Source organism: Anguilla rostrata, chromosome 17 (genome assembly GCF_018555375.3).
Source record: "Anguilla rostrata isolate EN2019 chromosome 17, ASM1855537v3, whole genome shotgun sequence".
NCBI lineage: Eukaryota > Metazoa > Chordata > Actinopteri > Anguilliformes > Anguillidae > Anguilla > Anguilla rostrata.
In genome coordinates, this window is record NC_057949.1 from 21,071,027 (window position 1) to 21,084,132 (window position 13,106).

The window sequence follows — 13,106 nt, forward strand, 5'->3', positions numbered from 1 at the left end:
CTTACGTAATCGCCACAGAAGCCGGCGGAATTGAGGGCGGGTAATCTCAGCTGCCACCTCGCCAGTCAGCCGCTGCCCTGCCCTGCGCCCGCTCTGGCGACGGGGCCCCCGTTTGCCACCGCCCCCCCCCCCCATGCGAGAGGGGATGCACCCTATACAAAGCATGGAGTGTCCTGACAAGCCCCCCCCCCCCCCCCCCACCCCCGCCCCTCCCACCCCCGCCCCCACCCATTAAAAATGAAAGCGGGTCCGTGGTCACAGGGCAAAGTCAGAAGACGAGAAGGAGAAAGGAGAAAACCTGTCCACCCCGAGCCATGGCTGACATGGCATGGCCCGGAGATTCCATCGCGATTCGCAGCACGGGGTCCCGGGTTCGAATGTCGGGGTCGGATACGAACTGCAAGGGGGGGGAGGGGGGCTGGTCCTTACTCTGAGGGTAGCTGGGGCTGCACAGCCAACAGTGGGGTTTCACCGTCCTGTCATTTGCAACAGAGGCTCTCGAAATACGGCCTTGCAGTCAAAGGGTTTCTTTCTCTTCTTTAATGGCTTGTAACTGGCATGGCTGCCCGGCCATGAGACAGATTTATGCCCTGGTAATTATAATTCAGGGTACTGCAGTTACCCCGGAAAACATGCCACCATGTACAGAGTGGCATTTTAATTTGATTATAAACACCTCTTTGCATGCCAGGCCACTTCAGTGGAAAACAGGGCTTGGTTTGTACCCCCCCTCCCCTCCCCACCGCCCCCTGCACTGCAAACAGAAACACTAACTTCCCTCAAAAAGGAATCTGAAGAGGAGTAAGACAGCATACCATTTACACAGCACAGCCAGGCTGACAATTACAAGCAGGGACAAAGGGAAAATATCATGGAAAAAACCCAACTAAATTGCTGTATTGATACTAATGTTGGTTCTTTTATTAGTATTATTACGAATTGGATAATCGATTACCGATAACAACAAGACTATTATTATTATTATCGTTATTATTATTATTACTTTCGTTATTATTAGTGTAACCTCTGTACTATATATTTATTGCTTAAGCAAATCTGTTATGGTCGGAAAGTCCATGTTTGAAATATGGCGAATGCCTGTGTAAATACAGGGTAATGTTGATGCAAACGACTTGTGTCGATGCAGGGTGTAACATAATCTTTAGGAGCGACAGAAATCACCTTCGACATGAACTATGCTGGGGAGTCAAGACCGCAGCTATCCACCCAGCGTGTTTTGTTCTCAGTTTACGGCAAGTTATACAGTTCCGCCGATGCTATAAAATGCGATGATTACTGTGACTGTTGTAACTGCAACTGCTCAAGGAATCCATGGAAATAAATGCCTGAACGAAGAGCCATACATGTCTAGTGTGCAGGCAGCTCTCCTACTCCGTCTTCTATCAGTTTCCAGTTTCTATCAGCCTAATGAGGTAAATTTCCTTTTCCCTCAAGCTGAAAAGCAATGGCAGTTCAATAAGATATTCCAAGGCCAAAACAAATGCTATATATTTTTTATTTTTTTACAAAATCTTAAGTTCTCAGTGTTGAATTTGTCTGTTTTCGTTAAAGTGTGTTCACGGAACATTAGGCCCCCAGTGTTTTCACTGAAGCGGCGAAAACGCAGCCATTGATCCAACTCAAAACCCGCCAAATGCTGATATCTGTCACCGAGAGGGCACGGAGCCTGTACGTGTGGCGCCGGGAGCAGCAGGACAAATCCATTCATTTCTTAGCAACAGTTGATGAAGCATGTTAGTCGGGCGAACTGCTTGGTTTACGTGAGAAAGCGCGCAACGTGCCAAGAGCGATGCGTAGCTCCCGTCGGGAAACGGCGACAACAACAAAAAGAAGCCCAAGATAATGTTTCAATTGCTAGGCTATGCACAGTTAATCTTGTATAACACCCCCACCCCCTGATAACTTCAAGCTCCGACCTATATCAGCCATTACACGTTTGCACGACCTTCCTGCGTGTTGTTTCCATAATCTTTGTTTTGCGTTTCCCCCCAGTTTTATGACACCTCCCTCCCCGTTCCTTATAAACGCACAGGTGAGCACACCCTGGTATCGCTGAGCAAGAGATATTTTCGTCCCGAGCGAAGTTCGTTCAGGGAAAATAAAATCAAAGAAGCAGAATTTACCTACGGAGTCAATCTCCAGCAGCCGCTGGAGGTCGCTGATGCTGTGGATTTCGCTGTGAGATATTCTCTCTATCAGCTCCTGCGGTATTTGAAGTTCCTATGGACGAGAACAAAGCAAAATAATTATTTTTTTAAAAACATACCAAGTAGTTAGATATTAATGATATAACCACGAATTCTATTGTGAGCACAGTACGGTGTACTCATCTCCGAAGCGAACTGCCACAGCGCAACAAACCCGAGTTTAAAAATGTAACGTCCGCAGATGGCCGGACGAAACAGAGCCGCAGCCACCCATGCCCTGGATTTGATACCCAACCCGTCGAACTTGCACTTGTTGCAGGGACCGAATTGCTTCAGTGGAGGCTGGAATACGCACATACGCCGAAAAGAAACTCCGCGCGTTCCTGATCAAAGCCCTATGCTGAGAACTCAAAGACTTTATCGCTATACAAAGACAACTGTGTGTGTGTCTATGTATATATATATATGTGTGTGTGTGGCGATACTTATATATTTGATGGGCTTAAAAAGACCTTCCGTGCGCATCTCATAAGTGCCTGTAAAGATTTTAAAATACCATAAATAACTAGGCAATAATTCTGTGCAATTATTCATTTTGTGTAGACCCATTCTTTAAAAAAAAAAAAAAAAAAGTGTCCTCAAATGCTGCCCGTAAATGAGTTGTCACTGATATCTGGATGTTATTGCAATCATATATAGCCTTGATGCCACAGGCTTATGTCATAATGAACCCAAGACCGAAGTTAAATATATCTCATACAGAACGATATTTCAACGCCCCTGGGGCTGCATAAATCCCGATTCCAAAAAGAGACCCGTGCGCAACGTCACAGGGGTTAGGATTGTGCACGTTACAAATCGAGAACAGCCTACTGCACTAACCTGGAGAAAAAAGCAATACATGATTGCGGTGTTTTTAGCAGTCGTGTTTAAACTGCGTTGGCAACTGCGTGTCATCGTGTTGGCTGCCCCGCTGTGAAATTCCCTCTCTCCCTAGGTGAAATGCGTGCACTTGGAAGACTACCCAGAGCACTTGGTTCTCACACACACACACACACACACACTGTGCATTAGGTTTTCTCTCACACACATACACAATTCCCAGTCAACAGCGGCAACGTGTGACACTGGGATTGCACAGCACAATCTGCCTTCCTCGTTAAAAAAAAAAAAAATCTTTTTTGCAGAGTTGCGAAATGCCTACATGCTTTTTACCTCAGCGGTGGCGTGTAGCAGGTACAAGGCGCAGAGGAAATAATAAAGCGTGGTTCTCATCTCCCTTCAATTTCGATTTTCCCCAGAAGAGAAACGTATTCTGTAGGAGCCTCAAAGTTGCTCCTGGCCACGGGAAACTCAGTACCATCCCTCGATGAGAGTAACGTGTAAGCCGATCTCTCAGCGGTCCTCCTCCACGCCGTAAATCGCAATTCTATGATAACACTAGTTTATTGGTGCCTCGATGTTAAATTCGGGGTTTATTCACATTTGGACTTGTACGGTCCCGCTGTCCCGAGCCCTGCTGAACAGGCGATAGATCAACATGGTCCTTCAGGTTACCGAAGCCGTGTTGAAAAAATCCAAGTAGTTGAAAATGACATTGCAGAGGTACAAACGAACTAATCAGAACAGCAATGTTGTATTGATATCATGGGCAGCATTTGGAAGAACGCTTATTCACGAGTTCACAAAATAAAAAAAAAACAAGACACGGGTGATTCCGAAGACCTATCCCGAAACTTGGATAAATTATAGAGTACACACAAGGTGATCCTGTGATCTGTGAAACCGTTAAAAAAAAATTATCTTCAAAAATGTAAGACGCTCTGTAATTATACAATCCGCAGCTGACGTCCAAGAAAACAACGAAGAAATAGTTCGAAAAAAGTTTTTAGTATCTTCCTATCCGTGTAGTTGTAGCAGGAACATATCCCGGCAGATCCTACGAAGTCTTGGACTCAGCAGTGAATGAAGAGTAAAGTGCTTCTGAGCAGCAGAATATAGCTGTTTGCGCTGCGTCCCCGATGCGCCTCCCCTCGCGCTCCTGGTAATCTCGCATCAAGTCACCATGGGATCTGGTTGGTTGGCCACAGACTGTAGAATGTACCCCCCTTGCTGGTCCGCGCGTCAAGTACAGCGGAAAACCGTTTGAAGGTTGCACGCGGGACGGTAGAACGGGTATTATTATTATGATTATGATAATGATGATGATGATGATTATTATTATTATTAATAATAATAATAATAATAATAATAATACTATATTATTATTATAATATTATTATTACTGCTGCAAAAAAGTGATACAGTGTTGCAGTGGTAAATTACGTATTTTTCACAATAACTTTTTTTGTTTTTTTTAAGACTCCGGGAACAGCAGTCCAATAATATTAAATGAAAAGTCAAAGGGGATCATCCTGTCTATAGTCTGTCAGCTATAGGCTATCGTGCATATCTTGATATGTCGTGTCTGTAATTTAATAGTGGAAAGAAGTGGTAGCCTACGATGCCACTGAATGCCATTTTAATTAACACTGGCTGAGATGATAAATCAGATGATGGGTGAACCCGGCCAAACCTATTCTCGCTATTTAATAAAGTCGTGTGAAAAACATAGCTACACGCCGTTTTTATTACAGTAGGCTACCAACCAAGCACCTAATAAGACTTAAACACTCAAGTAGGCTACGGATGGTTAACAACAGCAACCATAACCAAAAACACCAGTCACAATAGCTGCGATATCAGGCGATAACACCTCGCATATTTACCCTTGACTCGCTTTTTTCACCAGTGGGAAAGGAAAATGTTTGACTGTGTCAAGGAAAGTAATTGCCGAGAGGATATATACGAGGCTCGCTGTAACATGCTCAGACGAAATAAGGTTACCTTTGTGGCCGTTAAATTCGTTTGAACTGCTACTCTATACGTCACTATAAACTCCCTGAAATCACATGAGGTAATCTGGCCTGGCGTGGTGATCCGCGCGCTGGCCATATTTAGACGGAAAAGAACCGGCGGGGGAAAATCCCGAATGTATTGCGCGTGTCTGGTAGTCAGGGTCAGACAGGTGATCTTTCCAAGATTTTATTGTGCGTTGAATGGAGTGTCTCCACGTCGTAGCTTCTGGGAGACAACTGTCCTGCCTGTTACCACTATTTTGCCCCAGGTGGGGGTATCATTCCTTTTAAGTCTTGCTTCCTTAATTATGCTTGTGTGCGGCGTTGGTGTCGGAGTCCCTAAGCGTTACGGGCTTGCATCCAGGGTGGCCCAGGAAACAGGTTCTAAACTTTCATTGCTCATGAAAAAAACAACATCTGTATAAAGACTACCAAAGAGGGCAAACAATCGTCGCATTCAGTGAGACCTCTCCAGAAACAATGGCACGGTAAAATGATACACCGCTGTTAATTAAATGATTACTTTGATATCAAAAGACGACTTTCCACTTTGTAAATGGAAATTCATTGATGTCTTCAGTCTTTATCCGCTAGTAGAAACTAGTGTGACAGTTAATTGCCCAAAGGTATAAGTGTGCTGAGGGTATACCATTATAGGGAGTGTAGACAAGTGTACTGACACCAACATGATTATCATTCTATGAGATGTCATCATCTGAGAAGCTAACTATTACTTTCATGTGGTAAAACTGTAAGATGTGACTGCGGCACTTAATTCACCATTATTAAATCGCATCCAGACATTGTAGTGGAGTCAGTCATTACAAGTGTGGAATTCACACCAGAAAAAAGTGACGTATGGCCTATTATTGGTTGAAGGGAGGAATATGTCAAGCCGCAAACGATCCCGCGATGGATTTATCGCTGCGGCACTTCTGTGGTGAGCTCAGCGTGACCCTCAATTAATCTGATACTCAGGCCCCAATAAAGTCTGAGAGATGTGTCTCGACATCTGACTGAGGCCGCGGGACAAGCTCTCTGTCTGCCTGATGGTGCTCCGCTGTCATCACCATTACATAAACCCCAGCCTGAACAGCGCCCTGGATAGACTTGTGAATCACATCTCCTCTCACTCTTTTTCTCTCTCACTCACTCACTCACATTCACACACACACACACACACTCACACTCACACTAGATTATTTGCTAACCTGTAATTTTTTTAATCTGTGTCCTCCCATTGTCTGTGTGTTTGCACGTATCTGCGCATGCATGTGTGCACGTGTGTGTGTGAGCATGTATTTATGTATGTTTGTGTGCCTGCATGTATACGTGTGTTTGTGTATTCGTGTATTCGTGCATGTGTGTATGTGTACACGTACTGTATAATGTGCCCAAATGTATGGATGTGCTCCACCTGTCCCACCTCACGTGCCTGAGTTTGGTTTGCACAGGCAGAGCGATGGAGAGGCAGGGTGGGACGCCGCAGCCCCGCCGCCCCCCCCCCCCCCCCGCTGTTCTGCCTCCATCTTGGGGCAGAGCGAGAGAGCAGCCTGGGAGCGCACAGAGAGCTCTCCCTCCGCGCGGCTTATTAAAGAGCATGTTTACTGGCAACTGAGCTCTGTGTGCCCAGCAACATCAGCCCCAATAAAGGGTTTTATGGAAGCTAGCGCACTGTAAAACCCGACCGTAAATGCATGGCAGAGGACATTTTTCTGAGTAACGTGATGACTCCTGTTTCCTCAGGCCACACATAACTCAGATTGGGCAAGGAGAAGAGGGGGAGAAAAAAATCCACTCCTTTTTTTTTTCCTTTTCCAAAACAAATTCCTAAGCAGGCAGTATGAAGATGTGAATGAGCTGTGAGCAGCGAAGTGGGGTACTTTTGGGAAGCCAATCGATGGTGCTGCCTTTGAGGGCATGTTAAAAACAACACGGATAACACACACACACAAACATGCATACTCACACATGCATGCACATACGCATACACACAGGCATGCGAACATGCACACATCCATATACACACACACACAAACATGCATACTCTCACACGTGCATTCACATACGCATACACACAGGCATGCGAACATGCACACATCCATATACACACACACACAAACATGCATACTCTCACACGTGCATGCACATACGCATACACACAGGCATGCGAACATGCACACATCCATATACACACACACACAAACATGCATACTCACACGTGCATGCACATACGCATACACACAGGCATGCAAACATGCACACATCCATATACAAACAGGCATACAAACATGCACACATCCATATACACACAGGCATACAAACACACACATGCACACACAGGCATACAAACACGCACATGCACACACATAGGCATACGAACACACACATGCATACACACACAAACACACATGCATGCACGCACACATGCATATACACACGCACATGCATAAATGCGTACACACACACACGCACATATGTACACAGATACACGCACACAGGCACTGGCACACACACACACAGACAGACGCAGACACGCGCACACACACACATACTGGCACACACACACGCATACACACACACACACACACACACAATGGCCAACCATGGGGAAAAGGGTAGCTAGCAGAGCCGCGGTAGCGCAGACATATACAGTTACTGGACTCCTTTCCCCAGCGCACATCCAGGAGAGGAAGGGTCACTGGAACAAAGCTCTTTTTCAGACGCACTTTCCCACTTCAGAAACGGCGATACCCTCGGCCTGACGGAATGAGGACGCCAAGCCCTCTGCTCAAACACTGCCTGTCTCAGGAGCTCCCGAGCCTTCGGAGAACTCCCTGGCAGCCTTCGACAAAATATTGGTTTTTTTTCTTTTTTAAATCACCCTTTTGAGAATATTTAAAATATAAATATATTTCATAAATGTCACGTTTTTAGCCTAAAAACACCTTTTTTTTTGGTTCACACATACCCGGTAAATAATGTGATCTCTGTGATTATTAATGAACCATATTGCGCTACACGGCTGCTGTACAGAAGAGTGACATCATGAGTTTGGGTGATTTAGACACGCTTCCCTTTACAGCGCTGGCCGGAGGAGGCTCCTAAATTAATATATTTATTCGTGGATTTTATATGTTTTTTAAAACCATAATTTATTTATTATTTTATGCACGTTCGACTTTCTTATTGCTGCATTGTTTCTGCTTCTGCTTTCATGACGCCATTTTCGCCATCGTTTTTCTCTTCGTTCTTTTTACGTGAAGCAATTCTGGTTACGGAAAGCTGAGTGAAAACATCCATTCCTTAGCGTGTGTTAAACAGCGTGTTCAGTGAGGGTGTTGGACGGGGGTGTGAAGAGGAAACCGTTTCATCGAGGCGGGGGTCCCCTCAGTCGGGGAGGGGGTCATTTCGGGAGAGCCGGAGATGAAAGAGAACGGGAACCCCTGACGTAACGCGCCCGCGAGGAACGAGGGAGGGAGGGAGGGGGGTGGCGTACCTGTTAAAGCGCCCGCCGCGTCAGCACCCGAGGCCTTCCCCTCCCCGCCGAGCGCGTGGCCGTGAGTCATCGGGACGTCTGAAACGGGGGGGGCACGTTTTGGCGGCCGAGCTGGGGGACGTCCAGGCTGAAACAGAGCTGACTCAAGGCCTCTCCCCCACCAATCCAGAATCACACAGGTCGGGTCATTAGTGGTTTTTCATGAAAGTGGTTGTGGTAGGTGGTGGTGGGGGGGGGTGTATTTCAGTACCTTCTGAAAGCATGTGTTGACCGCGGTGAGAGTGAGGGGTGTTATGGGAGTTACGGTTTGGGTTTAAGTCAGTGTTTTCGGCTGGTGGTAGCGATGTGTGTGTGTGTGTGTGTGTATGTGTGTGCGTGCATTTGCGTGTGCGTGTGTGAGATGCCAGCCATTTGTGAGGGAGAGTGGGGTTGTGTCCTGACCCAAGAAATAGCCCCGCCCCCAACATGTCTTGGCCCCGCCCACTACCGATGAGAAGGCTCACCTGGAATGCAGGAAGCTTTCATGAGCACAAAGAAAGGTGGGCCAAAACCACAGGTGGGATTTTCCTTTTTTTTATAAGAACATTTATGGGATGTGTTTTACTGCTGTGCTCCTGATTGCTTCAGGTTGAATAATCACATTATTGGGCACCCATCTGCATCAACCCCCCCCCACCCCCCCCCCCAATTCGCTCTGGGTGGTCCAGGTGAGTTTCGTATGGAATAGAGTGCTTTCCATATCCCACTTCCAGGCTGTGGGACAAACACACACACACACACACCCTGCAGAACAGGTACATTGAACACCAACACACAACTCATCCTCCTCTCAACAAAAAACAGCGTGTGAAATATATTTCATTTAAAAAGCCTATCTGTGTGCTGAAGGGTGAGGTAGGAAGGCCACTCCAGCAGTTGGGATCAGGCCTGACCGGTGTTCTGAGCCCCTCTCTGCTATTCTAACCTGCTCTGTAGGGCAGAACGCTGGTTGGGTGAGTTTTTTTTAAAAACCGTATCGGTGATGGGGCAGTAATGCAAGGCCACAGGCCATGCCATCTACCAGAATGCCCCGCTCCCGCTCGTCACCGGGGGAAGGGGACTGTTCCGTCCAATGGCGTGCAGGCACGACCCAGTGCACCCTGGGAGCCATGGGCTGTGACCCCAAACCCAGCCTGATGTCCCTCACCCGGGACGTGTACTTGGTTAAACAGCCAGGACTGGGGGATGGCGTCATAGTGTGGGAAAAGCTCTGGGTTGGATCAGATCTTCAATCCCACCCGCCCCGCCCTGTCTGCCTGCCTGCCACGCCCACCCCCCCCACCCTGCCCCACCCGCCCCACCACACACAGGACGGCACCAGCCTCCACCCTCTGGTGCGACTAACCAGGGTCACAGATGTGACACTCACATTCCAGGAGGCCCCCAATACCACAGTGCAGGGGTCCCCCCAATGTCCGCCCTCCACCCTCACAAACCCCTTCCGCAGGTAAGGCGGGAGGGGAGGGGAGGGGGGATGGGGGCAGAGCTAAGAAAGTGGGGAATGGGGGGGGGGGTGGCTGTGTGAACAGGGTCAGGTAATAGTAATAAAGGGAGTGTTTGGGGGAGGGAGTTGGTGAGATAAGGGGATCAGTCTGTGGGGTCTCTGTTCCGTTGACAGCCCCCTCTTTTCATCCGGAGGGCAGATCAGTGTTTGGGGGGGGGGGCGTGGGGGGGTTCGGAGGGGTACAAGGCTGTCTTCAGAAATGTATTAGGGCTTAAGCTGATAATGACTTGGATTGGCCTGTCAGAGGGAGCTTTCTCCCTCAGCCCCTCTCCATTTTAAGGGGGGGGGGCAGTGGGGGGCATCTCAGGCCATCCCTAAGGAGAGAGTGCTGCTGTGAGGAGAGAGTGAGGGACTGGTATGGGGGGGGGGGGGATTAAAGGGAGATTTCTCTGCTTCATTTGAGCATCATTGGCACCACTGACATGAAGGGGATTGGAGTGGTGGTGGGGGGGGGGGGGGGTGACTGGACCCATTTCTTCTTTTTTTTTTTTAAAGGAAAAAGAAAAAAAAACTCTAAAACCACCACTCGTCAGTCCAGACAGCTGCTTTCGGCACGTCCCCTCCCCCTCCCCTTGGTACCTGGGTGGGACGAGCTGGGAGGGCACACCTGGTCATGTGCGCGCCCCTATGTCCCCCAGCCTAGGGGAAGAGGCAGTTACAGACCCAATACCTCGGCCACACAGAACAGACACCCCCCCTCCCCCCCCGTCCTGGATGTTTCACACACACCAGGGCATGGGCAGTACACAGCAGCTGTGGTTAAACAGACAGGCTCCACTGCCTTGCTCTGAAAACTCCCCTGAGAACTCCTGCACTGTTTCCCTTAGTATAATTAAAGGTGTGTGTGGAGTATGTATGTACGTACGTGTGTGTGATTTATAATTCTGGCCATTATCACCATGGCTGTAATGTACTGGAAAATGCCCCCCCCCCTCTTCCCTCCCCCCCCGTACCTTTTTCCCTGGCAGTGCGCTGGCTCCCTCCTCAGACTGGGCCCCTGGGAAACACGGCCTTCCTGTGATGAGCCTGTGGATGTGGGAACCGCGGGCAGGCTGCGCTGGTGCTGCCGCCGCTGGGATGCTGGAGACTGCAGGCGCATGAGCACGGCAACGTGGGAAAATGAGTTTTTTTTATTTTTATGCATCAAATCAGAGCATCTGGGAAGCAGGAAGCAGGACAGCTGTCATATGTACCTCTCTATCCCTCTCTCTCTCACACACACACACACACACTCCCCCCCTTTTTTTTCTCACACACACACACACACACACACACTCACTCCCCTCCCTCTCTCTCTCACGACACACACACTCACTTCCCTCTCCCTCTCTCTCTCACACACACACCCACCCCCAGACAGACATACACACACCCTCTCTCTCTCTCTCTCTCACACACACTCCCCTCTCCCTCTCACACACACACGCACACACCCACTCCCCTCTCTCTCTCACACTCCCCACTTTCCTTTCTCTCTCTCTCTCTCCCTTGCACAGACACACTCCCTTTTTTCTCTCTCTCACGCACACACACACACACACACACAAACACTCTCTCTCTCACACTCCCCACTTTCCTTTCTCTCTCTCTCTCTCCCTTGCACAGACACACACTCCCTTTTTTCTCTCTCTCTCACGCACACACACACTCCCTTTCTCTCTCTCTCACGCACACACACACAAACACTCTCTCTCTCCTCTAACCCTCTCATTAGCTCTCTGCCTCATCTCATCTTCCTGCTCTCCCTCTCTCTATCACTTTGATTCCATTTAAGTGCACATTGATACACAGTACAATTGGTGCATATCACCAAGAGTGTGAACAACAATCGAACAGGAAAGAGAATCCAAGAGGAGGAAATTTTTTCACTCAAATTATTACCCTCCATTAATATCCGTCACTGTCAGTTCATGCTCTCACAAATACACATGCACACACTCCCCATTTTCTCTCTCTCACACGCACACACACACTGATATATAAAGACACACATACACAGACATACATTTACTCATACATACAAATACAAACAAAACAGACAGACAAAACAAATACACAGCCCGTGCACATACAGGCACACATGCACAGACAAACAGACAGACACGCACACGCACACGCACGCACACACACACGCACACGCATGCACACATACACACACGCGCACACACACACACACATGCACACCCGGCTGGGCGTGGCCGTGGCACAAGGCCGCAGGCGGAGCGGCTCTCCTCCCAGGCCTGGATGAAGGGTGCAGACCGGCGATGGGAGAATAAAAACAAACAGGGCGACAGTAGGAAGTTCCCCCATTATGAGATTAGGGCGACCGCGTCTCCGGTTTCACCACTCAGCCAAATCCACGCATTCCGGGGGTTTAAAAGGGGGGCGCTCCCCCCCCCCCCCCCCAGCACGGGCGCAAACGAGGACACCGCTTCCCCAAAACACAGCCGGGGGATATCGATCAGGACGCCGGGCTGATTGGGGGGTCCGGGACGTCCGAGCGTCCGCACAGGAAGCGGGGATGCCGTCGCGTGACGCGCCGCACCTGGACCAGGGGGGCTTCGGGCAGATTACCGCCCCAGGGAGATTCTCTCACCGCTGTCCACTGTTTATTTTACCGATTTACTCAGCTGCGCATTTCTGTATTTCACCAACCTTTTAATTCATATTTTAAAAATTATTTCTCCCAGTTTGGAATGATAAATCACTCTCCCCCCCCTCTCATCACCGCAGCATCCTCTGTGAGTCCGTTCAAAAATCAGAGCTGCGCAGAGCTGTGCAGTCACTGCGCAGGGGGAGGCTACGCTGCACGCAGCTGATGCCGCCCCATTGGCCACGGGAGCCATGATTGGCAGGGAAAACACAGCCCAGGTGCCCCGCCCACTCCTGGCCTTGCCCTCTAAGGCCAATTTTTCGGTCTCCGGACAAAGGCTGCCAAAGAGACAGCACTGCCATTGTCATTACTCAGTTCCCCAACTATTAGCAGGGAACACCAATTA

General features: G+C 48.8%; 1 protein-coding gene across 1 annotated transcript in view; it reads right to left on the reverse strand.

Annotated features, from left to right (window-relative positions):
* Nucleotides 1-4,140, reverse strand: part of LOC135243511 (platelet-derived growth factor subunit A-like) — a 23,723-nt gene extending 19,583 nt beyond the window's left edge. The window contains exons 1-2 of the mRNA XM_064315394.1: nt 3,384-4,140; nt 2,145-2,241 (exon numbers count right to left, since the gene is read on the reverse strand). Coding sequence (XP_064171464.1) covers nt 2,145-2,241; nt 3,384-3,443 — 157 coding nt within the window. The 5' untranslated portion in view covers nt 3,444-4,140. The remainder of the gene's footprint in view (nt 1-2,144; nt 2,242-3,383) is intronic.
* Nucleotides 4,141-13,106: the final 8,966 nt, after the last annotated feature.